The 21,842-nt window shown below is 56.3% G+C and overlaps 1 protein-coding gene across 2 annotated transcripts in view; it reads left to right on the forward strand.

Annotated features, from left to right (window-relative positions):
* The first annotated feature begins 1,189 nt into the window (after positions 1 to 1,189).
* The window catches only part of NECAB2 (N-terminal EF-hand calcium binding protein 2), a 31,317-nt gene continuing 10,664 nt past the window's right edge, over positions 1,190 to 21,842 (forward strand). For both annotated transcript variants that reach the window (XM_079800559.1, XM_079800560.1), the window contains exons 1-6: positions 1,190 to 1,452; positions 3,913 to 3,937; positions 8,773 to 8,881; positions 11,642 to 11,667; positions 11,809 to 11,906; positions 21,632 to 21,768. In XM_079800559.1, coding sequence (XP_079656685.1) covers positions 1,207 to 1,452; positions 3,913 to 3,937; positions 8,773 to 8,881; positions 11,642 to 11,667; positions 11,809 to 11,906; positions 21,632 to 21,768 — 641 coding nt within the window. In that variant the 5' untranslated portion in view covers positions 1,190 to 1,206. The remainder of the gene's footprint in view (positions 1,453 to 3,912; positions 3,938 to 8,772; positions 8,882 to 11,641; positions 11,668 to 11,808; positions 11,907 to 21,631; positions 21,769 to 21,842) is intronic.

Raw genomic sequence — 21,842 nt, forward strand, 5'->3', positions numbered from 1 at the left:
CTGAGACGTCTGTGCTTGGGGAAGAGCCTGGTGCCCAGGAGCCTGCTCTAAGCTGGGAGGAAGCATATGCGAGGAGGCCCTTGTGCTGGGGGTTGGGAGACGAGGGCTGGTGCCCCGAGTGTGGCAGATGTGACGGCAGTGTGTTAGAGAGGGGCGGGGAGGGTGTGTGTGAGGAATGGGGCGCAGCACATTGTTGCCCTTCAGTCAGTCCCTCATGCTCACCATGCTTCCTTCGCCTGCCACAGGGCCTTTGCACAGCAGGTCTCCAGCCCACTTTCCCCTCCTTTCTTTAACCCTCCCTCTTCTTTCCACTCTCTCAGCCTGCGAATCACCTCCTCTTGGGAGCACGTTCTGATACAAACCCCTCCGTGGGCACCAGGGAAATTCCCAGCTCCTGGTCCAAGGTTCCACCACTTCATAGCAGTTCCGTTTTAATGGTTCATTTATTTGTGGAATCTGTCCAGCTTCTGTCTGCCCAGTCCGCCGTAAGCTCCAGGAGGCCGACGACTCCCATCCCTTTTGCCCATTACTGGGACCCCAGGCCTAGCACGTAGCTTTGGAGTATGAGGGGAAGAGGGTGTTCTGGCGGAAAGACTGGTTCTGGGAGGGGAGGTCTGCGGGAGCCTCATGCCCCCAGGAGGGAAGGATGGGTGCCCCAGAAGTGGTGGTGGAAGCCCGGGGAGTGGGCACCGAGTCTGGGAGCTGGAGCCAGCAGAGGGCGCTCGGGTCTCGTCGGACACCACGCTCCGGCCCCTGCGGCGGCGCCAAGAGGGGCGAGTAGGGGGACATGGGAGGAGGTGCAACGGGAGACTTTGCGGGGGGGGGGGGGGGAGAACCCCCTGCACCCAGACCCCCACCAACCCCGCGACCACTGGGCAGCCCCCCTCCCTGGCCCGGCCGGGATTCAGCCCCCAGATCGGCGACCCCGCGGGCAGCCCTCTGCCGCCGCGCCCGGCCGCTGGGGGGTGGGGGGTGGACACAGGGCACGTGGCTCGGGGTCCGGGCGGAGCGCACGCCCGTCCCCGCCCGGTCCCCCGGCGCCGGCCCGTCCCCGCGCTGGCCGCGGCCGCGGGGGCAGAGGGAGGGAGGGCGGGCGGGCGGTGCGGGCGGCGGCGGAGCCGGGGAGGGGGTCGCGCGGGGGCGGGCCGCGGCGGGAAGGCGGGGGTCGGCGGGCTTCCGGGCGGCGGCGGCGGCGGGCGCGGCGCGATGTGCGAGCGGGCGGCGCGCCTGTGCAGGGCCGGCGCGCACAGGCTGCTCCGGGAGCCGCCGCCGCAGGGCCGGGCGCTGGGCGGGCTGCTGCGCTGGGTGGGCGCCAGGATGGGGGAACCCCGGGTGCCGCTGGTCCCCGACGCCCCCGACGCCCCTGACGCCCTCGCTATGGACCCCGCCGTGGACCCCGGCCCCTGCCCGGGCCCCGCCTCGCTGCGCGGGGGCACCGCTGTCATCCTGGACGTGAGTACGCGCGGGCCGGGACCCCATGCCCCATCCTTCCATGGGGAGACCCCCAACGCCGCCCTCCTTCGTCGCCACCGGGACCCGCGGGGCCCCCTCTTCCTTGAACAGGGAACCCCCCCAGCCCATCCCCCTCGGCAGCGCGGAGCAGGTACCGGCCCTTCTGCGTCCCAGAGCGTGAGCCCCCAGCCCCTCCACATTCCCATCCGTCTCCATCCCGGTCCAGTCTCGTCCCTGGACCTGGACGCACCCCCTCCTTACGTCCCCTCCCTCAGCTTCTAGGGATTCCCATCTTCTCGGAGCCCGGATCCTGGAGCCCCCTCGACCTGACCACCATCCCCCTACTTTGTCTTGGCCAAATCCCCATCTTTCCCCAGCCCTGCCCATCATCCTTCACCACATTCCTTCCCAGGACGGGAGCCCCTGGCCGCCCCCAACCCCCTCCTGCTCTCCATCCTGGGTCCCTGCCTGAGTTGCTACTTTCCTGAGACCACCGTTCTCTTCCTCGCTAGACCCCGAGCCCCTGTGTTCTCACCCCCAAGCCCCTTTCACCCTGCACCCGCTCTTTGCAAGCACAGCCCACTCCCCACCTCTGTCTTTACTTCTCCTTTCCAGAGAGTTGGAACCACCCCCAGGAGCCCTGAGTCTGGACCCTTCTGAGCTCCATCACCACCCCCATGCCACTCTGAGTCCCCTCTGTCCACCCCCCCCACCCCCCCCACCCCGTCCTTTGACTTCCCCTCCCCCATCCTCTCTGGAACCCAAACTGCCTTCCTGCGGGAAGCCTGCCCCCACCTCCCACTCCCCAAATGGGAGGGAGATGCTGTAGGGTGGATGGCAGGGGATGGGGAGGTGGGGTGCCCGGAGGCGGTGGAGGGGCTTCCTGCCCATCCATACCCCCAGAGGTAGACGGCACCGCAGTGGGGAGTGCATGTCCCAGCGAGGGCCCCTGGCAGGGCGGGCGGGTGTTCTGGGAGGGTGTGTGTGTGTGTGTGTGTGTGTGTGTGTGTGTGTGCTTGCACTTGTGCACGTGAGCACGAGGGGATTTTCTCTCTCCTTTCCTGGAACCCACAGCTGGCTCTGGGCAGAGAGGGCTGGGCAGGGCGGGGAAGGTGGAGCTTTGCTGGGAGTGCTTGGGGTCCTGGTGCTGGCGCCCCCAAACACACTCCCACATGCACAGCCCGACACACCCTGGACCTTCTCTCGAGACCCCAGCAGAGTTGGAGGCTGAAAGCCCTGGGCCCGCCCTGCAGGGAAGAAATGTGCAGACCCCTCCCATTCTCTCCTCTAACAGTCCCGGGGGCGGGCTCCAGGGTCCTAGAGTGCTGCCTGTGGGCTCTGAGCCTCCATGTCCTCATCTATGAACTGGGGTGATGAGCAGATGGGGGGAGGGGCCGTGCTGGTGCCGACTCTGGAGCCACAGCAAGTGGTCAAGTCGTTCACTAACTCCCAGGCCCTGGGCAGGCACCTGAGGGTGGAACCCAGCCTCGGAGCAGGAGTGTGGGCTTTGAGGGGGGCCAGAGAGTGCTCCCTTTCTTCCCAGCCCCAGTGGCTCCTGCCCAGTCCCCTGGCATCAGGGTTCAGCTAAGGAAGGGGCTGATGTCCGAGAAGCCCTCCTGAGCCGCTGCTTCAGTGTGTCACGGCCTGGGGGGGGGATAATGGATGCCACCCCATTGCTTGCAGGGGGGCAGGGTCTCTGTCCTTTATCCCAGGGATGCACCAGAGGTGGGTGGTCCTCCACCTTCTCCTTCCATCAGCAGGGCTACCTGCCCCGAAATACCAGGAGGAGGAGTTATCTGGTCTCCAGGCTCAGGCTGGGGGTGGGGGTGGGGGTGGGGGTGGGAGCGTGGGTGGGCCCCTCCTCTTTCCTACCTGATGCGGCAACTGGTTTTCCGAGCTCCTGTCAACCTGCTTCTACTCACTCCCCCGCCCCAAAGTCCCCTCCTGCCTGTGGCTGGTCTAGTGGCCAAGCCTCGAGGTTCCTTTAGCAGACATCTCTGCTCAGAGTAACCCAACCTCCCTGGAGAGCTGTGAGGATGCAAGCCCTGTGGCTGTGGCCACGGGACACAAATTTGGGGTGTGCAACTAAGGGGGCGACTGTGGGTGAAGCCCCATGGACCGATGGCACTGGGAGTGCACCCCCAAGCTTGTGGACAGTGTGAGCCAGAGTGTCCACACGCGTGTGCATGTGTCTGTCGGCGTGGCTGTGGGCAGGCTGGCGGCACAGAAGGGAGAGTGGGCGGCTGCTTCCGCTAGGGAGGCTGGGCGGGTCTCTGCCTGTAACATCCCTCCCTCTCCCACCCTGGGTCCCAGCCGGCGGGGTCTCCTCCCTGGGGAGGGAGAAAGTGGGGGCCCAGTTTCCCAGGCCTCCTGGGGCGGAGGGGACATCTGTTCCAGGTCAGGAGCCGCTGAGGGGGCTCTCTGCCCAGGGCTGACTCACCCCGTCTCTCTTCCCTGCAGATTTTCCGCCGCGCGGACAAAAATGGTGAGTTCCCCTCCCGTGCTGGCCCCTGAGTGGGGACCGGGCCCTTTCTGTCCTGACGCCTCGAGGGAAAGGACCAGGGGTAGGGAGTGGACCTAAGGGTTAAGGGGACAGGTCTCTGAAATCTGAAGGCCAAGTCCCGGTTCTGCTCCGTGCCTCAGTTTCCCCTCTGTACAACGGGACTCCCGTGGTCCCCACCCAGCGGGGATGCCATGTGGATGCTGTGAGTTGATGTCTGTGACGCCAGGGTGTCTTGCCCATGGGAAATGCTTGGCGCTTTAACCCCTATGCAGCCGGGCTGGGCCACCCAGGAAGGAAGCCCCAGCCTCACTCTAGGCCCGTCCCAGGCCCCGGCACACTCCCTCCTCCGGCGGCCTGGTGCAGTGGGTGCAGCATGCTCTAGCCGCGCTGTCGTGGCTCAGAGAGGTTAAGTGACTTGCCCGGGGTAGCCCAGCTGCGTGGAGGCGGTCGCTCTGCTGCAGACTCCAGCCCTCTCCCCACATCACACAGCCTCCCCGACGTGAGAGCAGCACGTTGCTTTGCCATAGAACGCCTGGCTCCCCTCCTGACTGCTTGGTAGGCTCCCGCCTGCGCCAGGATAACCACGCTCCCCAAGGCCCGAACCTCGCCGGTGTGGCAAAGCGCGGGATAACTTCCTGTAAACGCTGCAGTCGTTATTCTCCGGCCCACAGCGGCTCTACGTGGCTTTAACCGAGGCAGTTCCCTCCCCAGGCCTCAGTTTCCCCATCTGTAAAGTGGGGTGACAACACTTCACCTGTCTGCTTGCCTAGGCTGGTGGGAAAACACAGGGAGGTGTGGGGATGGGTGTTTTTGGGGAAAATTAAGCAGTGCTCAGTGTTTGCTTGCTCATTCATTGAAAACAAGCTGATTGAGGATCAAGGTCTCTGCTGGGGGAAAGTGGGAACAGATGGTGCCTGCCCCTCAGGGCCCCGGGCATCAATCCCAGCCCCTCCCCTTCGTAGGCTGGAGTTCAAGGCCACAGCTCTAGCCTGGGTCCCAGCACCCCCTTTCTCCCTGCCCCTGGGAGTTGACCTGCCCCCCATGGTGTGGGGGATGGAACACGAGGCCTTGGGGGGGAGAGGGAGGTGGTGCGCAGGCCTGGCTGGAAGCCAGTGCCCGGGGTCTCCACCCCTTGACCCCCAACCCTGGGAGTGACGGCCCCTCCCGGGCCTCCTGGACCGAAGGACCATCAGAGCAATTGCACATGGAGCAAGGAGAAAGGAAAGAGATGGGGGGGGGGGTGGGCAGGGGCTTCAGTGGGGCTCAGGAAATGGTGGTGGCATCGTGGCCTGAGCAGTGTTAGAGATTAGAGAGGGGGGTTAGAGGCTTGTCCCTGTCGTGGGCCTGGCGCCCAGCACACAGTAGGTGCTTGGTAAGTGCCTGTAGATTTAGGTGATGGGTTTATTCATGGATGCGAGTGTGACGGTGTAGCCCTGGGGTGCAGCAGTGACTGGCTGTGGTCTCCAAGTGGATGTGGGTGTGCGTGCGTCCGTGCGTGCGTCCGTGCGTGCGTGGTGGGTGGCACCCTGGTCTCCAGGCACTGTCGGGCTGTCCTCGCCGTTACTTGTTCCCAGTCAGAGCCCACGGGCCCGCCCCTGAGCACAGCGGGGGGCTCCCAACGTCTCTCCTGCGGGCCCCGCACAGGCCCAGCCTGCTGCTCCTCTCGGGGCCTCGAGTCTTCCCAGCAGCCGAGTGGCCGTGGGGGTGTCCCCAGGGTTAAGGTGTGTGGGATGCGGAGCCTGTGGGAGGGAGGCGGGGCCCCTGCTCTGTCACAGAGACTGCCTGGGTTCAAGCCCTGGCTCGGCCACTTCCCAGCTTTGTGGCTTCAGGCCTGTCCCCAAACTCTCTGGCCTCAGTTTCCCCATCTGTAAGTGGGGGTGTGGAACCAGCCCCCAGCGCAGAGGGCTGCCGCGAGGGGCCTTGGTCTGCCCACAGGTGTTGGGTTCCCTCCTGTGCTGCACAGGCTGCCGACGCCACTGAGCGTCGGGCACGGAGACTTTCATGGACCTTCTCCCCTGGTCTTCTCTCTGCTCTGGCTTAGGAAGCACCGTACCCCTTGCCGCAGCTGACAACAGCAAGGCTTGGCGAGGGCAAGGGACAGACTGCAGGCCCTCAGTTTGGGGGAGGGGAGCAGATGGGTTCGGACTCAGCCCAGCACAGTTTGAAAACGTTGTGTGGGCAGGGATAGTGTGCTGTACGGTGAGTGTGGGTGCAGACCAGCGACACACAAAGGCTCACGCACACACCTGTTGATCACAGCCGCACGCGGGCCCTCCCTGGCTTCCAGCGGAGTAAGATGCCGGGGGCGAAGATGGAGTGTGGGCTGGGGCTGAGGCTGGGGCTGGAAGGGATGGGCCTCAGGATTACAGGAGCATGAGTGCCGTCTGGTCCGTCGGTGGCTCCGAGGACAGAGATCTCACAGAGATGGAGACGGGCAGGGCTGGGGGTGGAACCGGGGGGGGGGGCGGGGGGCAGGCGGCAGGTGCCGGACTGCACGTCTCTGCAGGGATGCAGACTCCTGGCATTTGAAAGGTCACTGTGACTGGAGGCTGAGCTCATGCTAATTGGGAGAGACACCTGCAAACGGCCCGCTGGTCTAATTGGGGGGGTGCCTGGGGGGAGAGGTTGCCTCCCTCGTTAGCTGATCTGGTTCATTAGGGCTGTGGGGGGCACTGAGGTAAATGTCAGCTGGGAGACTCTGTGCTCAGGAGGCCAGGGCCCTCCCTGCCGCTCTCCTGAGCGCAGACAACAGGGCACCTGACAGGCGGGAGGGTGTGAGGGCAGGGGGACCCCCAGCTGTGCCCATGGCAGACAGGACAAGTCAATCCCTCAGTCCATGTCGCCCTGTGGCTGGAGCTCTTGCCACAAGACCCTGCCCCACGTTGGGTGAGAGCGTGGCCTCAGGAGCCAGGTGGCCTGGGTTCGAGCTCCAGCTGTGGGGCCTGGGCAAGTCCCTTAACTGCTCTGTGCCTCGGTTTACAGCTCTGTGAAATGGGGGTGTGGTGGGGACTGAATGAGTGAATACGCAGCCAGAGCCCCACGGGTCTGCCCTGATTCTGCGCTGTGGCTCCTGGTTTTATCACCAATCTTGCCAAGCAGAACTTGGAACGTCTCCTCTCGCCCAGAGGACAAAGACCCGCCGCTTAGAGTTATTTCACAGCTGGCATCGTACGTGGTTGGTTTCTGAGCCTTCTGAGTGGGAGTGTTGGGGGACTCTTACGTTTTGAAAGTTACAAACTCATCCTCCCTCTTGGACACTGAAACCTGAGCCGGGATGGCAGAGGCATCGGGGACCTTGCCTTCCCCACCCCCCCAGGCACCCCAGGCCCCAGCGCTCACACAGCTCACACGTTGGTATCCTTACTCTCTCCGCCCCTGGCACTTGATGATGGGGAGGGAAGTGAGGACAAGTGGGAGGGTCTCCCTCTCCCCAGCTTGTCCTTTAGCCCCACGTTGAGCCCACACAGAGCTGCTGGGAGCAGAGACGGGAGCTCCGGTGCCTTTAAAATGTGAGAACAACTTTGCGCTGGGCTCACGTAGGCAAGCTGTGCCCTGCACGAGGGCAACTGCCTAAAGGAATCGAGAGCCTCAGACCCAGCCTGCATCCGTTCGCAACCATGTGCCCTGACGCTGGGCAAGTCCCTCACCCCCAACCAGGAAAGGGCATCTCTTCCTAGTCCACCCAGAGGTGCCAGGTGGGCCTGCTGGGCCTTGATGGCAGCCTGGCTGGCAGCCGTGGGAGGGGGTCTGCACAGGGGCTGGGGGCTGGGAAGGGTCGTGGGCCTGCCGTCCTCCCTGACCCACACGGCCGCCCACAGGCATGGCTCCTTTAAGAAGAGCAGGCTCCTTGAGGAGGGGTGCTGGCTCAGGGGGTGGAGAGCAGCTTTCAGGCCTTCTCTCAGCAGGTGTGCCCGGGTGGGAGGAGCTGAGGGGGGAACTTGAGGGCTGTTTCTCCTGGAGCCACAGGTCTGCTGTGAGCCCCTCCCTCTGCCCCCAACTCAGAGAGCTTCCCTGCCAGTGTGCCAGGGGGACTGCAGGTGAGAGCAAGGTGAGAGGGAGGGAGGGAAGCGGACAGGTGGCATGCCTCAGCCGTGGTGCCCCTCACAGAGCCCGATGCCCTCCGCACCCCCGAGCCACAGCTCCCGGCCCCAGGGCGGGCGGGCCAGCGCTGGGCCCAGGCCAGGCTCCTCCTTTCCTCGTGGTTTGGCACCTTTAAGGCAGCATCTGTGGCACCGGGAGAACTCCGTGCCAACTGTTGGCAGCCATCACACGTCAGCCCATTCAAAGGTTTGGGCTGGACGCTTGCCGAGTGGATGGGGCACCGTGGAGAGGGGTCTTTCCTCTCCCCAAATCAGGATGTGGGTGCTGGTTGTTGGAGATAATTTAAATGTGGGGAGATTATCGGGGTGTTTGGACGGGAGAGAGAGGGAGACCATCAGACTGCCCGCCTTTGGACCCACCTCTTACAGGTGTGGTAGGTGTGGCGAGACTGTAAACAGTGCCAGCCCAGGTGGTCAGGCGGATCGATTCGAGGAGAGTGCCTGGCGGGCAGGTGCTTGCTGTTGGTTGAATTCCTGCAGAGTGAGTCCCAGCAGACCAGCTGTTTCTTGCGTGTGCTGGATTGAGGATTATCTTAAATAGGTGTGGGTCTGCGGTTTGGGAATTTGCTGCATGAGTCAGTAATTCTCCCTGAACTGGCGCGTACTGGCTAATTTGGGATGCGCTGACCGGACTTCTCTGTGCGTTTGGGAATTGTCTGGATTTGGGGACGTCCCGTCGTCGCTCACACACCAGCTGCTCTCCTTCCTCCTTTGCAGACGATGGGAAGTTGTCCTTGGAGGAGTTCCAGCTCTTCTTTGCAGATGGCGTCCTCAACGAGACGGAGCTGGAGGGTCTCTTCCACACCATCGACTCCGACAACACCAAGTGAGCGGGTCCCCGTGCAGGAGCCGGCGCCCGGGGGCTGGGAGGAGGCACCTTCTGCCCGGGGCCCACCCCTGCAGCCCCCGAGCTCCTTAATCCAGAAGTCAGAGGCCCCGTTGGCAAGCTGGTCTTTTCTGAGCACATGTGGCTAAGCAAAGAGAGAGCCTAGATTTTGCAGAAATCACACTGGATGATGAAGGGAAGTTGGCGGCTCCGTTACCCTTCTGCTAATTCAGCCCAGCTCTGCCCGGACCTGGGGCTTTTTTCCCAACCCAACACAAACACTGTCATCTTGTTCTCTCCGGCTCCCATCTGAAACCAAACGCTAACCAAATGCTCATCCTAACTCTATTTATTTTATTTTATTTTATAAAATATATTTTTATTGATTTCAGAGAGGAAGAGAGAGAGATAGAAACATGATGAGAGAGAGCATCATTGATCAGCTGCCCCCTGCACACCCCCTACTGGGGATCGAGCCCGCAACCCGGGCATGTGCCCTTGGCCAGAATCAAACCTGGGACCCTTCAGTCCGCAGGCCGATGCTCTATCCACTGAGCCAAACTGGCTAGGGCTATTTCTTTTTTTTTAATCCAAACCCGAGGATATTTTTCCATTGTTTTCCTTTTTTAGAGAGCGGAAGAGAGGGAAAGACAGAGAGAATTATCGATGTGAGAGAAACACATTGATTGGTTGCCTCCTGCATGTGCCCCGATGAGGGTGGAGCCTGCAACCGAGGTACGTGCCCTTGACCGTAATCAAACCCGAGACCCTGCAGTCTGCAGGGCAGTGCTCTATCCACTGAGCCAAACCGGCTGGGGCCTAACTTTCTTTTCTTTTAATTACAGTTTACTTTCAATATTAGTTTGCATAAGTTTCAGGTGTACAGCGTAGTGGTTAGAAAATCATATACTTTACAAAATGTTCACCCCAATATTTCCAGTACCCAGCTGGCACCGTCCGTCGTTATCGCAGTGTGACTGATTATATTCCCTACGCTTCATCTCCCCATGACTCCACTTCCTCACCTGAACCCCACTTCTGACTCTGCCTAATTAAACCTCTTCATCAGCTCCGTCGTCATAACCCTAACCCACATCTCAGAATCCGTCTGAACCTCCCGGCCAAGCCATCCCTGAATCCAGAGCAAACGCTGCTGACCCTGCCCGCCCTTCCCGCCTCAAGCTTAATGCCACCTTCTCCTTTCCCTTGGGTTCCCCTTCACCCCACACCTGGTCACCTTCCCCAGGCCTCCTTCCGGGGATGAGGACCAGAGTTCCGGGGTGGGGGTGCTTGGGGCAGATTCGATAAGTTGGGGGCCCCGGAGACAGGCCAGAGATGTTGAAACAAGAAGCTGCCCCGGGGCTCATCATGGACCAGAGGTTGGGGCTGAGCGTCGTGAGGCGGAGGCCGGGACCGGGGCAGGTGGAGCCGGGGCAGGTGGAGCCGGGGCAGGTGGGACCGGGGCAGGTGGAGCCGGTGTCATGTCAAGGGAGGCACCTGAAGGAAACAGCTTCCTAGCAAGGACTCCAGAGAAGGGCGTTGTGCCTGGATCCAGGCGGGGGGGTCTGGGGGGGGGGGTCCCTTCCACCCGGGAGCTTGGAAGGGCTGAGACCCATTGCTGATGCATTCTCATTGGGTCCCCCTGTGTTGGGCCAGCTGGGTGGGGAGAAAGGGGTGCAGGTTTTGTGCATTTAACCTTGAGAGCACCTGAGTGGGGAGCGAGCGGGAGGTCTCACCGTTGGGGAAGGTCGGTCTCTCGAGGCCTCGGTATTTTCTCCAGCGCTCCCCAGAGCGGCAGCTGTGGGCTTTCCCTCCTGGGGGTGCTGGGTAGGCTGTCTGTCCGGAACGGTTCCCACAGGTCAGAAGGCTCGGGGAAATGCTAGTTTAAGCGCAAGTAATCTGGCTTCTTTTCTGCAAGACTTGTCAGCACTTTTACTAGGACAGCGAATCGGGGAACCTCCAGGACGGCTCACACAGCCTCTGACCCCGGGTCTAGCTGGTTTGGACCTGGGCCTTGCCTGAGCCCCATCCCGGTCCCCGCAGCAGGCAGGCGTGCACAGGCGCCTTTTCCCCGAGGCGTGTGGTGGAGCCTGGGTTGGGAGGACTCAGGTTCTAGGCCAGCCCCCCCCCTCAGTGAGGGAACTGGGGCCCAGAAAGTGAAGGTTTCCAAACTGCACCGACACTCGGGTCCCTGGGCGCCCACTGGGCACACTCCTGCGTCGCATCCGTGTTCCCAGGCTGCTTCGCTGGCTGCACCTGCACCCGCTCAGCCTCCTCCTGGAAGGACAGGACCCTTCTCCATCCAGGCTGTAGGAATGGGGTGTAGCCTGGGGTGTGGGGTTAGGGTGAGGACAGGACGCTGTCCCAGACCCAGGACCCAGCAGGCAGGAGTGCCCAGCCTGTAATAGCCCCCCCTCCCTTTCGCCTCCTCCCTTTTCCTGAGCCCCATCCCGGTCCCGTCTGCTCATGATGTGATCCGCAGACTGTGGGAGCGGAAACAGGGCGGGTGGGGTGGGGAGGGGGTCCGATAGACTGAGGTGCCGACGGAGCCCGGCTTGATCCTTCGGAGGGGTTGGTGCCATTGACCTGCTGCACCCTAACTGTAAAGTGGGGCTCGCAATGCCAGAGCATGGAATGAAGAGAGAAGGCACCAGGCCTTCTACCAGCTGCGTGGGCCGGGCACGCTGTGGAGGGAGGGCAGGAGGATGGGACCCGACAGGCCGGCTTCTGAGTCCCCCTTCCCCTGTTCTCTCTCTGCAGCCACGTGGACACCAAGGAGCTGTGTGGTAGGTACCGGGTTAGGCAATGCAGGGACCAAGAGGTGTGGAGGGAGGGGAACTGGGGAGCGGGAATGGGGGGCACAGGGGGAGTGGTGAAAGGGGCAGAATCTTCCTGTGACCCCTGACCTTTGCTCTCCCCTGCCCCAGATTACTTTGTGGACCACATGGGGGACTATGAGGACGTCTTGGCCTCCCTGGAGACCTTGAACCATTCTGTCCTGAAGGCCATGGGCTACACCAAGAAGGTCAGCAGGTGTGGGTGCCCCCGGGGGTCCAAGCTCTGGTTTCAGATGTTCTCTGGGGCATCCACACCCACGGGTGCCTGGGTTTGTGATGACGTGTTGGGCGGGCCTGGCTCTGGGCGGGCTCCGCCTGGGTCTCCTAGAGGGAGCTGCGGTGGGCTGTGAGGTGAGTAGAGCAGCTCCGAGAATGGCCCTGTCCACCCAGGGTCTCGTCTGTGGTTTGGAGGGTGAGACCCTTTCCCAGCATCGGGCGTGGCCCTCGGCTGGGGTCCCGGGAAGGCAGCAGCAGGCAGCCAGCCCTCGGGCCGTGGACAGCGTCACGCAGCAGGGTTACGAGAGGGGAAGGGGAAGGGCGGGTTCACATGTGACCTTGACCGAGGAACCGGATGGTGTCTGGTGTGAGAACACGTGCCCAGGCCTGAAGCCGTGAGCTGGGCAGAGGGACCACTGTGAGTGCAGACCCCGAGGTGGCTCCGAGGTGGCTCCGAAGTCTCTGCCTTTGGTCCTGTCTCCTCGTCTGGGTGTGTGACCTGGAGGAGGATAGGGGCAGGGAGGTCAGGCCAGGTGTGGGCTGGGGGGTCACTGCGCCTTCTCCACGTAGCTCAGATGGGGCCAGCAGCCCACCCCACCCCAACTGCATTTCCTGCCTGAGTCTGTACCTCCGCTGGCTGGCGGCTGGCAGCGGGGACAGGTGGGCGTGTTCTTTCTGCCTTCGCGGAGAAGAGACGCACGATGGCCAGGATTAAACGCTCAGTCTAATCCTCACAGCAGCCCCATGGGTGGCTGCTCTCACTCCCCCCATTTCATAGCTACGGAAACCGGCTCAGAAAGGTGAACCCAGCAGAGTGGCAGCCAGACAGCCAGGCCTGCTGGCTGAAATGAGAGGGGAAACTGAGTCAGGGACCTGTCAGGAGGTACAGAGCACAGCATGGGACTTCAGGCTGCCCACGGGGTGACTGGAGTGTTAGCCAGGGGTAGGGGTGGCCTCTGGGGTACACTGACCAAAGCACGCAGGGAGGGAGCTTGGAGCAGGCCATGCTCTGAGGGACACCTAGACACCCAAGGGCTTGCAGGACCCGTGGGACCTCAGAAAAGGCCAGCCCCATCTGCTGGGTGGGGACGGAGCTAGGCTGATAAAGTCGGCCAGACCTGCCTGAAGGACCTGGAGCCACTCACTTTCTTTTTTTTACAGAAAGAAAGAGATAGGGATAGAGAGTTAGAAACATCGATCAGCTGCCTCTTGCACCCCCCCTACTGGGGATGTGCCCGCAACCAAGGCACATGCCCTTGACCGGAATCGAACCTGGGACCCTTGAGTCCGCAGGCCGACGCTCTATCCACTGAGCCAAACCGGTTTCGGCAAGGAGCCACTCACTTTCTTTCTGAGCCTCAGTTTCTCCATCTGTGGAATGGGAGCATTCCCTTTGTAGGATCTTTATGAGGATTGCATGAAGGAAGGAAGGTCTCTAATTGCTTAGCATAGGGCCTGGCGCAGAGCAAAGGTGACTGGTTTTTATTATTAGGCTCCTGTTGTATGCCCAGGCACAGGTAAGACCATTCGGTACGTTCTTCAAATGCTGCTCCGTCTCTGCTCTGCAGAGTATTAGAGAATCCCTTTCTTCCCGGAGCCCGAAGTAGCCACGCCTAACCCCGGGCCTCCACCACCCACATCCCAAAGTCATGCTGTTTGAGTCTTGGTGTTTTAAAGTGTCTTTCAATGACACGTAGAAGCGACTCCTTTTCATTGTTTGTCGTGTAGACTGTGTGATATTTGAAGGTATCAGGGCGGGCGGTGGGTAATGGGGAGCATGGGAAGAGCCCAGACTCTAGAACCCGAGTCACCCAGACGAGGGCGTCGGCCCAGCCCTGCTCCCAGCAGGCTGTGTGAGGTGCGCCTGCGCCCAATGGGACTCCTGCCTGCAGCCCCCTCCTCCGGCCCAGCTTCCTCGCGTGAGGGGCCCGGTCTCCGCAGGGCTGCCGAGAGCTGTTGATGCATTCACAGCTGCTGCTTGTCCTTGGTCATAACTTCAGGGATGTGACCTGAGCCTCCACGCAGGGGAGGATTTTCGCGTAGACCTGGACCAGTTTGGAGATTTCACGCTCAGAAACCACGCGCTCTCGTGCAGTGCAGTCCTGGGACGCGCGGCGCGGCGTGGTGGTGGTGGTGGCAGCGGGTTGTTGCCGTGGTGACTGGCATTTCCTTTTCTTGTGCGTTTTCTAGCCGATTTGTGTGTAGAAATGCGGCTCACTATTTCAGATGCACCCGTTGAGTTTAGTTGGCTCGTTGGCTTTTGTTGCTACGCAGTGGGAGCATCAGCGTTCCTCCTGTGTCTCCGTGAGTCTCTTGCATTTGCCCCAAACCCTAAAACGTCCGAATGGTGCTACGTCAGGCACCCTCGTTTGGCTTCTGATTTCCACGTGCATCTCCCTCGTATTTCGCCACCAATTATTATATTAATACCAGCTCTTACTCTAGGATCCCTGCAGCCTGCTCAAAAATTATTTTTGCGTTCCCTTCGTTAAATGCTGTCTTCGGAGGTGGTAGTGAATTTTCTGAAATGCCTTTTTTGTCTTTTAAAAACGATGGTATGCGTTTTCTTAAGCTGTTGATGGTGTGGATTCTATTATTAGCTGCTCTCCTATTGAACAGCCCTTAGCTTCCTCTGATAAACCCTCAAAGAGGCATTATTCTTCTATCACATCGCTGGTCCTGTCACCAGCTGAGCGTTTATCTCTGTCTCTACTGGGACTTGAGAATCGATGATAGTTTGGAAATGAACTGTAGGTGGCTTTGAATCAGTTTCTCAACAGAATTATTTTTCTATTCGAAAATAGAATTTATCTGTGAGGCTTGGATCCAGGTACTGAACAGGAGAGGGGATTGTTTTAATAGTTAGGTTAAGGTCAATACTAGTTTTAGTTAAATTTTATTTCCATTGATTTTTAAAAAAATATCTTTATTGATTAAGGTGTTACATATGTGTCCTTATTCCCCCATTACCCCCCACTCATGCCCTCACCCCCCTCTTGTCTGTGTCCATTGGTTAGGCCCATATGCATGCATACAAGTCCTTTGGTAGATCATCCATTGATGTTTTTAGAGAGAGTGGAAGGGAGGGGGAGAGAGAGAGAAACATGGATGTTAGAGAGACACGTTGATTGATTGCCTCCCACACGCACCCCAACTGGGCTGGGAATCGAGCCTGCAACTGCGGTACATGCCCTTGACTGGAAATCGAACCCATGACCCTTTGGGGCCTGGGCCAGCACTCTAACCACTGAACCACACCAGGGCAATTTTTTTTTACTTTTTATGTCCATTTTAGTATAGACATGATCAGTTTTACACAAATTATGTGTTGTATATTCTTAGGATTTAAAAAAAAATCTAAAACATTGACACAAAATATCTAAAACATTGACACCAACTTAATGCAGAATAAGTTGAATAAAACATCTGATATAGCTCAGTTCTTGTTTCCATTTTTGTCCTATTTTGCTACATTTTAAAAACTTACATTTGACAGAGTTTTGCTCATTTTCATTAGTAATTTTAATAACCAGCCCCTGACACATTTATTTAAATTTCACGATGTTTTCTGCTGTATTTTCAGTTTTTATCATCATTTTCTTCTTTCTCCCATTTCCTTAGGTTTGTTGTTGCTATTCTTTTTTACATGTGAACTGCAATGCTTAAACTTTTTATAATAAAGTTTGAATTTGCACATTTACCTTTGAATGATATTTTCACTGCAACCATAGATTTTAATGTTATTCTCTAACAGGCTGCACCCTCACTTATTACATGGTGTTAGGATAAAACTGAGTGGTAAGGTTTCCACCCTATTTTTTTAAATGTGTTGTGATTTATTTTTATTTATTTTTTAATCCTCATCCATGGACATGTTTTTAATTGATTGAGAGAGAGAGAGAGAGAGAGAGAGAGAGAGAGAGAGAGAAACATCGACTGTAGTTTCCCGTAGGTGCCCCTACCAGGGATCAAACCCGAAGCCTAGGTGTGTGTCCTGACCGGGAATTGAACCCTCTGGTGTATGACGACACTCCAACCTACTGAGCCACCCAGCCAGGGCGTGCTGTGATGTCTTCATGGTGTATTATTTAATTTACTAGCGGCCTGGTGCACAGAATTCGTGCACGGAGGAGGGAGGGTCCCTCAGCCTGGCATGCATCCTCTCGCAATCTGGGGTCCCTTGGGGGATGTCCAACTGCCAGTTTAGGTCTGATTCCTGCGGGATCAGGCTTAAACTGGCAGTTGGACATCCCTCTCGCAATCCGGGACTGCTTGCTCCTAACCACTTGGCCTGCCTGATCGCCCCTAACTACTCGCCTGCCTACCTGATTGCCCCCAACCACCTCTGCCTCGGCCCCCGTGGCTTCGTCCGGAAGGACGTCTGGAAGGTCGTTTGGCTGTCTGGTCTAATTAGCATATTCTTTTATTATAGATTTTTATAAGTATCTTATGGATGCTTGAGAAGATGTGGCTCATACTTTCAGAATGTACAGTTTGAAAATAGCTATCCTTTCCTTGTTATGCTGTTAACGGACAACTTTGCAAAAAAAGTAAAATCTTGTTTCTGGGACAAATATAAAATGCACACATGTCCAAGATCTTATTTAACTCATTCATTAGTGTGAGAACCGGTAAGATGTTATGGCTCATTTAAAGGAAAATTCAAGCAGCACACACCGTGGGCAGCCAGGAGCTCTGAAGGAGCTGAGGAAGTGTGAGAGCGGTCAGTGTCCTAGGGCAGCGGCCATGATGTGCTGCAGACAATCATGCGTTTCTGTGGATGAGAACTTATGCATCATTATCACTTTTTTTTTTTGTCTTCAAGTTTTAAAAGTAGCTCCAACACAAGGAAGATATCGATAAGCCAGAGGGTGTATAGACGAGGAACCCAGTAATCTTTTCAGCCCATTTTAGAGACTTGTACCCTTTTTCCTGACTGTCTTTTGCATCCTATTTATTTTTGTCTAGTTTATTTGTCCTATGGGATAATGATGAGCTCATTTTTCACACTACATTGTGTTTTGTCATTTATCTTTATATGTTTAATGTTTTTGCCCATATTACTTGATACCTATAGAACTTTGGTACAATATTTTAATTATAAAAATGGTACATATTCAACAGGTACATTTTAGGAAGTAGAGGAAAGTATAAAGAAAAATTTCAAGTCACTTCTAATTCCCATTGTCCCTAATTATTATTAACACTTTTGTTTATTATCTTTGAGCCTTTTTCCCATGTGTATTTCTTCAATATATTTAATATTGTTCTGGGTATAAAAAATTTATTTTCTGCTTTTTTTAACCTAATATTTTTTTAACACTTTCCCCCTTAAAACTGTTCAGAAGCATCAATTTAAATATTCCTATTTAAATTTACTTACTATTCCTCTTTTGTTGGGCATCTTGGATTTCCAGGTTTTTGATATTATGAATAATACTAGAGGCCCGGTGCACAACATTCGTGCAAGAGTAGGCCTTCCTTCCCCCAGCTGCCAGCACCGGCTTCCCTCTGGCACCTGGGACCCGGGCTCCCCTCACAGCCCCGGCTTCGTCCGGAAGGTCGTCTGGTCTAATTAGCATATTACACTTTTATTAATACAGATTGGGACATAAATATTTGCATTATTTCTTAAGGATATATTATCAAAAGTGCAGAATCACTGGGTCAAAGATATGAGCAGTGTTGAGGCTCTTGATGCAAGGCAGAATTGCTTTATGAAGTGATGGTACCCGTCTGAATCCCCATGGCCAGCTGAGCGCCATCCTCTCCCACTGCTCAGAGGTTTGCTGCTGTGTCCTTGTTATGCGTCGTGCCTTTTGTGCTCATGTGCCTACCCTTCCGTGGGATCCTTTCTCACTTCCGTCCTACGGCACGGTGATGTCGCAACTCCTCATTCATCTCAGATTCGGTTGCAGCGTCTTAGCGCAGACTTCTCTTCCTGGATTCAGTGGCTTGCGGGTGCCTCCACCTGCGTCTCCTTGAATCAGATCTGGGGCTGAGTCTCCACAGGGGCATTCGGCTGCTTCTTTGTTATGATCTCTCTGGTCGGACTGCTGCCAGCATCCTTTATGCTTCCCGCGTTTTTATGCTTCCTTCTTCTCTGGCATTTTACCTTCCGATGGTCCGCTTTGTTTATAGCATTGATTACGATTTCAAAGGTGAACATTCTAGTTTTCATTTCCCTAGTGACTTCTAAAACACACAATTTTAACATTTGTAACTCTTTAAAAAATTTTAATCCTCGCTTGAGGATATGTTTTTATTAATTTTAGAGAGGGGGAAGGGAAAGAGAGAGAGTGAGAGAGAGAGATTCATGTGAGAGAAACATTAATCAGTTGCCTCCTGTATACACCCCGACCGGGAATGGAACCCACCACCTAGGTGTGTGCCCTCACTGGGAATTGAACCCGCAACCTTTTGGGGTACAGGACAGTGCTCCAACTGAGCCACCCAGCCAGGACTCTAATTCTGTCTTTAAACCTCACTGATAACAACACTTCCTATTCTCTTTTATGGAATTAGGGAGATTTTTGAGATGTTCCATTGTTTTTCCAGACTTTCACATTTTGTTGACTTAATCAGTGTAATTAAAATGTAATGATTAGTGATTACTGCTTTTACTTCATGACTTCTGTGACTTAACTGCTTCATTTGGGTGATCACCTTCACCTCACACCTTCCCTATTGCTGCATTCTATCTCTGATGCAACCTAGATGGTTTGGGAGAAATTCCTGGGCACTCTTTGCAGAAAATCTGGGCAGGTTTCATAGATCTGCAGATTTCTGAATTATCTCCCTATTACTCTGCAAATGAGGAATTTGTCCATGTGATGCAAAGTTCCTAGACCTGACCCTTCTCCTCTGGAATATGGAGCGGCCTCTCAGCTGAGACATCAGTTGTGGAGGAGAAATGTGTAAAAGCTGCATTCCTACTCCTTTGAAAATAACTTGTCTTTGGAATTCAGCTTCCCAGTTACACTTACTGGTCCCTGACCAGACACACCCTCAGCCCCTGGTCTGGGTGCTTCTCACCCACTCACTTCAGCTCGTTTTTCTGTTTGATGACTCTGGCAGCCTTTCTCTTTGTTTACACTTTTTACCACGGATCTTCTTGTTCGTTTGTCCAGAGCCCATTGATCACGGGGTTGGGAGTTCCCTGTCTGCCAGGAAGGATAATCAATCATTGCAATGCATTAGGCTACCAGAACTCACCTACTAGTACTTTCTGCCACAAATTCATTCTCTGTCGGGGCCTCTCTCCAGCGTGCCGGGTCTGGTGGTGGGCCCAGGATGTCCGCCCCCTCTCCTCCCCATCTGTGTGCCCCTCCTTTCGGCCGCCCTGCACCCCATTCCTCTTCCCCTGCTCCCTGCCTCCATTTCTCCGTCTGTCTCCAGCCCTGTTTCCCGTTGTGCAATTATTGCTAATTAATTCCACGTCAGAGTGATGGATGGTTTCATTTGCTTCCTTGTTTCCCTTGCCTTGCCCGAGGAGGCCGGGCAGAGTTCCAGGGTTCCCTGGGGCAGGTGGCTCTGGAAGGTCAGGTCTGCGGAGGCGGCGGGAGGGCAGCGCCGGGGCTCGGGGACCGGCGTCGCGCAGCACAGCGTCGTTTTGATTGTTACCGTCCTTGAGTGACCCGGCTGAACCAGAGTGCTCTCCCTGCCACTCTAAAGCCTTTGCAGCCAAAAGAAACTCAGCTGGTTCCAGAAACCTTGAGAAATGTCTTAGCTGCAGACTCTTAGCAAAAGTCTCACATTTCAGAGCAAAACTTGTAGAAAACCCTCCTCACCCACCTTTTCCCCGATGTCTCTCCTTGAGGCCTGTCTCCCTCCCTCAGCTCCCCCCAGACTCCCCTCTCGCCCTCCCTCTGAGACTGAGGCTCGGGCACCCTCTTTGGGGAGTCAGTTTAAGCTCTCTGGGTGCTTTTGATTCTCATCTATCATTTCTCTGATTAGCAGTGTGCAGGCCCAGGAGCCCAGAGTCCTTCTCGGAGAAGGAACGGGGAGAGGAGGTTGTGAGTTCTTCTCCCCTAATGCTTCATCTCTGTCAACAACAACATCAGGAACAATACCACTGTCACCATCACCACCACCATCATATCACCACAACCACCACTGTCACCATCATCACCATTATCACAACCATCACCCTCACCACTGTCACCATCATCACCATTATCACAACCATCACCCTCACCACTGTCACCATCATCACCATATCACCACAACCACCACTGTCACCATCACCATTATCACAACCATCACCCTCACCACTGTCACCATCATCACCATTATCACAACCATCACCCTCACCACTGTCACCATCATCACCATTATCACAACCATCACCCTCACCACTGTCACCATCATCACCATATCACCACAACCACCACTGTCACCATCACCATTATCACAACCATCACCCTCACCACTGTCACCATCATCACCATATCACCACAACCACCACTGTCACCATCACCATTATCACAATCATCACCCTCATCACTGTCACCATCATCACCATTATCACAACCATCACCCTCACCACTGTCACCATCATCACCATATCACCACAACCACCACTGTCACCATCACCATTATCACAACCATCACCCTCACCACTGTCACCATCATCACCATATCACCACAACCACCACTGTCACCATCACCATTATCACAATCATCACCCTCACCACTATCACCATCATCACCATATCACCACAACCACCACTGTCACCATCACCATTATCACAACCATCACCCTCATCACTGTCACCATCATCACCACCATCATATCACCACAACCATCACTGTCACCATCACCATTATCACAATCATCACCCTCATCACTGTCACCATCATCACCATTATCACAAACATCACCCTCACCACTGTCACCATCATCACCATATCACCACAACCACCACTGTCACATCACCATTATCACAACCATCACCCTCATCACTGTCACCATCATCACCATCATCACCACCATCATATCACCACAACCATCACTGTCACCATCACCATTATCACAACCATCACCCTCACCATCATCACCACCATAACCACCACCATCCCCACCATTATCATCACAACCATCACCATCACCACTGTCACTACCATCACCACCACCATTATCACAACCACCACCTTCACCACAGTCACCATCACCCTCAACATCATCACAACCATAACCACCACCATTATCATCACAACCATCACCACTATCACCATCACCACTGTCACCATCACCCTCACCGTCATCAGCACCACCATCATATCACCATCTTCACTAACATACCATCACCACCACCACCTTTATCATAGCAGCTACTGTTTATTGAGTCTTTGCTTCGTGCTGAGGCCTTGTGCTGAGCATTTTATGTACATGTTGTCACTTAATCTTCACCATGACCTTGTAAGATAGCTACTACAGTGACTGCTGGTATGGCCCTTGAGGTCACAGAGCGAGTAAGAGGTGAAGCCAGGGCTCAAACCTTGGCCTGAGTCCATGCCCCTGCCTTGATCCAGGAGCTCGACAGCCTCCCAGATACAGAAGGCGGCAGTGGCGTGGGCTTCCCCCTTCCCACTTAAGGCAAAACACGGACCCCAGGTGCCCCTCCAACTGGGCCAGACCCCACACCGAGTTCCTCCCGAGCGCTTAACCCTGGCTGTCTCTTCTCTCCCTCCACAGGTGTATGAGGGAGGAAGCAACGTGGACCAGTTTGTGACCCGCTTCCTCCTGAAGGAGACGGCCAGTCAGATCCAGTCGCTGCTGAGCTCCGTGGAGAGTGCAGTGGAGGCCATTGAAGAGCAGACCAGCCAGATCCGGTGCGTCCCGGGGCCCTCGCGGGGTCACATGGGGGTATGCCGTGCACGTACCAACTTGCGACTCGGGGTAGGGG

Source organism: Cnephaeus nilssonii, assembly GCF_951640355.1.
Source record: "Cnephaeus nilssonii genome assembly, chromosome: 20".
NCBI classification, from domain to species: Eukaryota; Metazoa; Chordata; class Mammalia; order Chiroptera; family Vespertilionidae; genus Cnephaeus; species Cnephaeus nilssonii.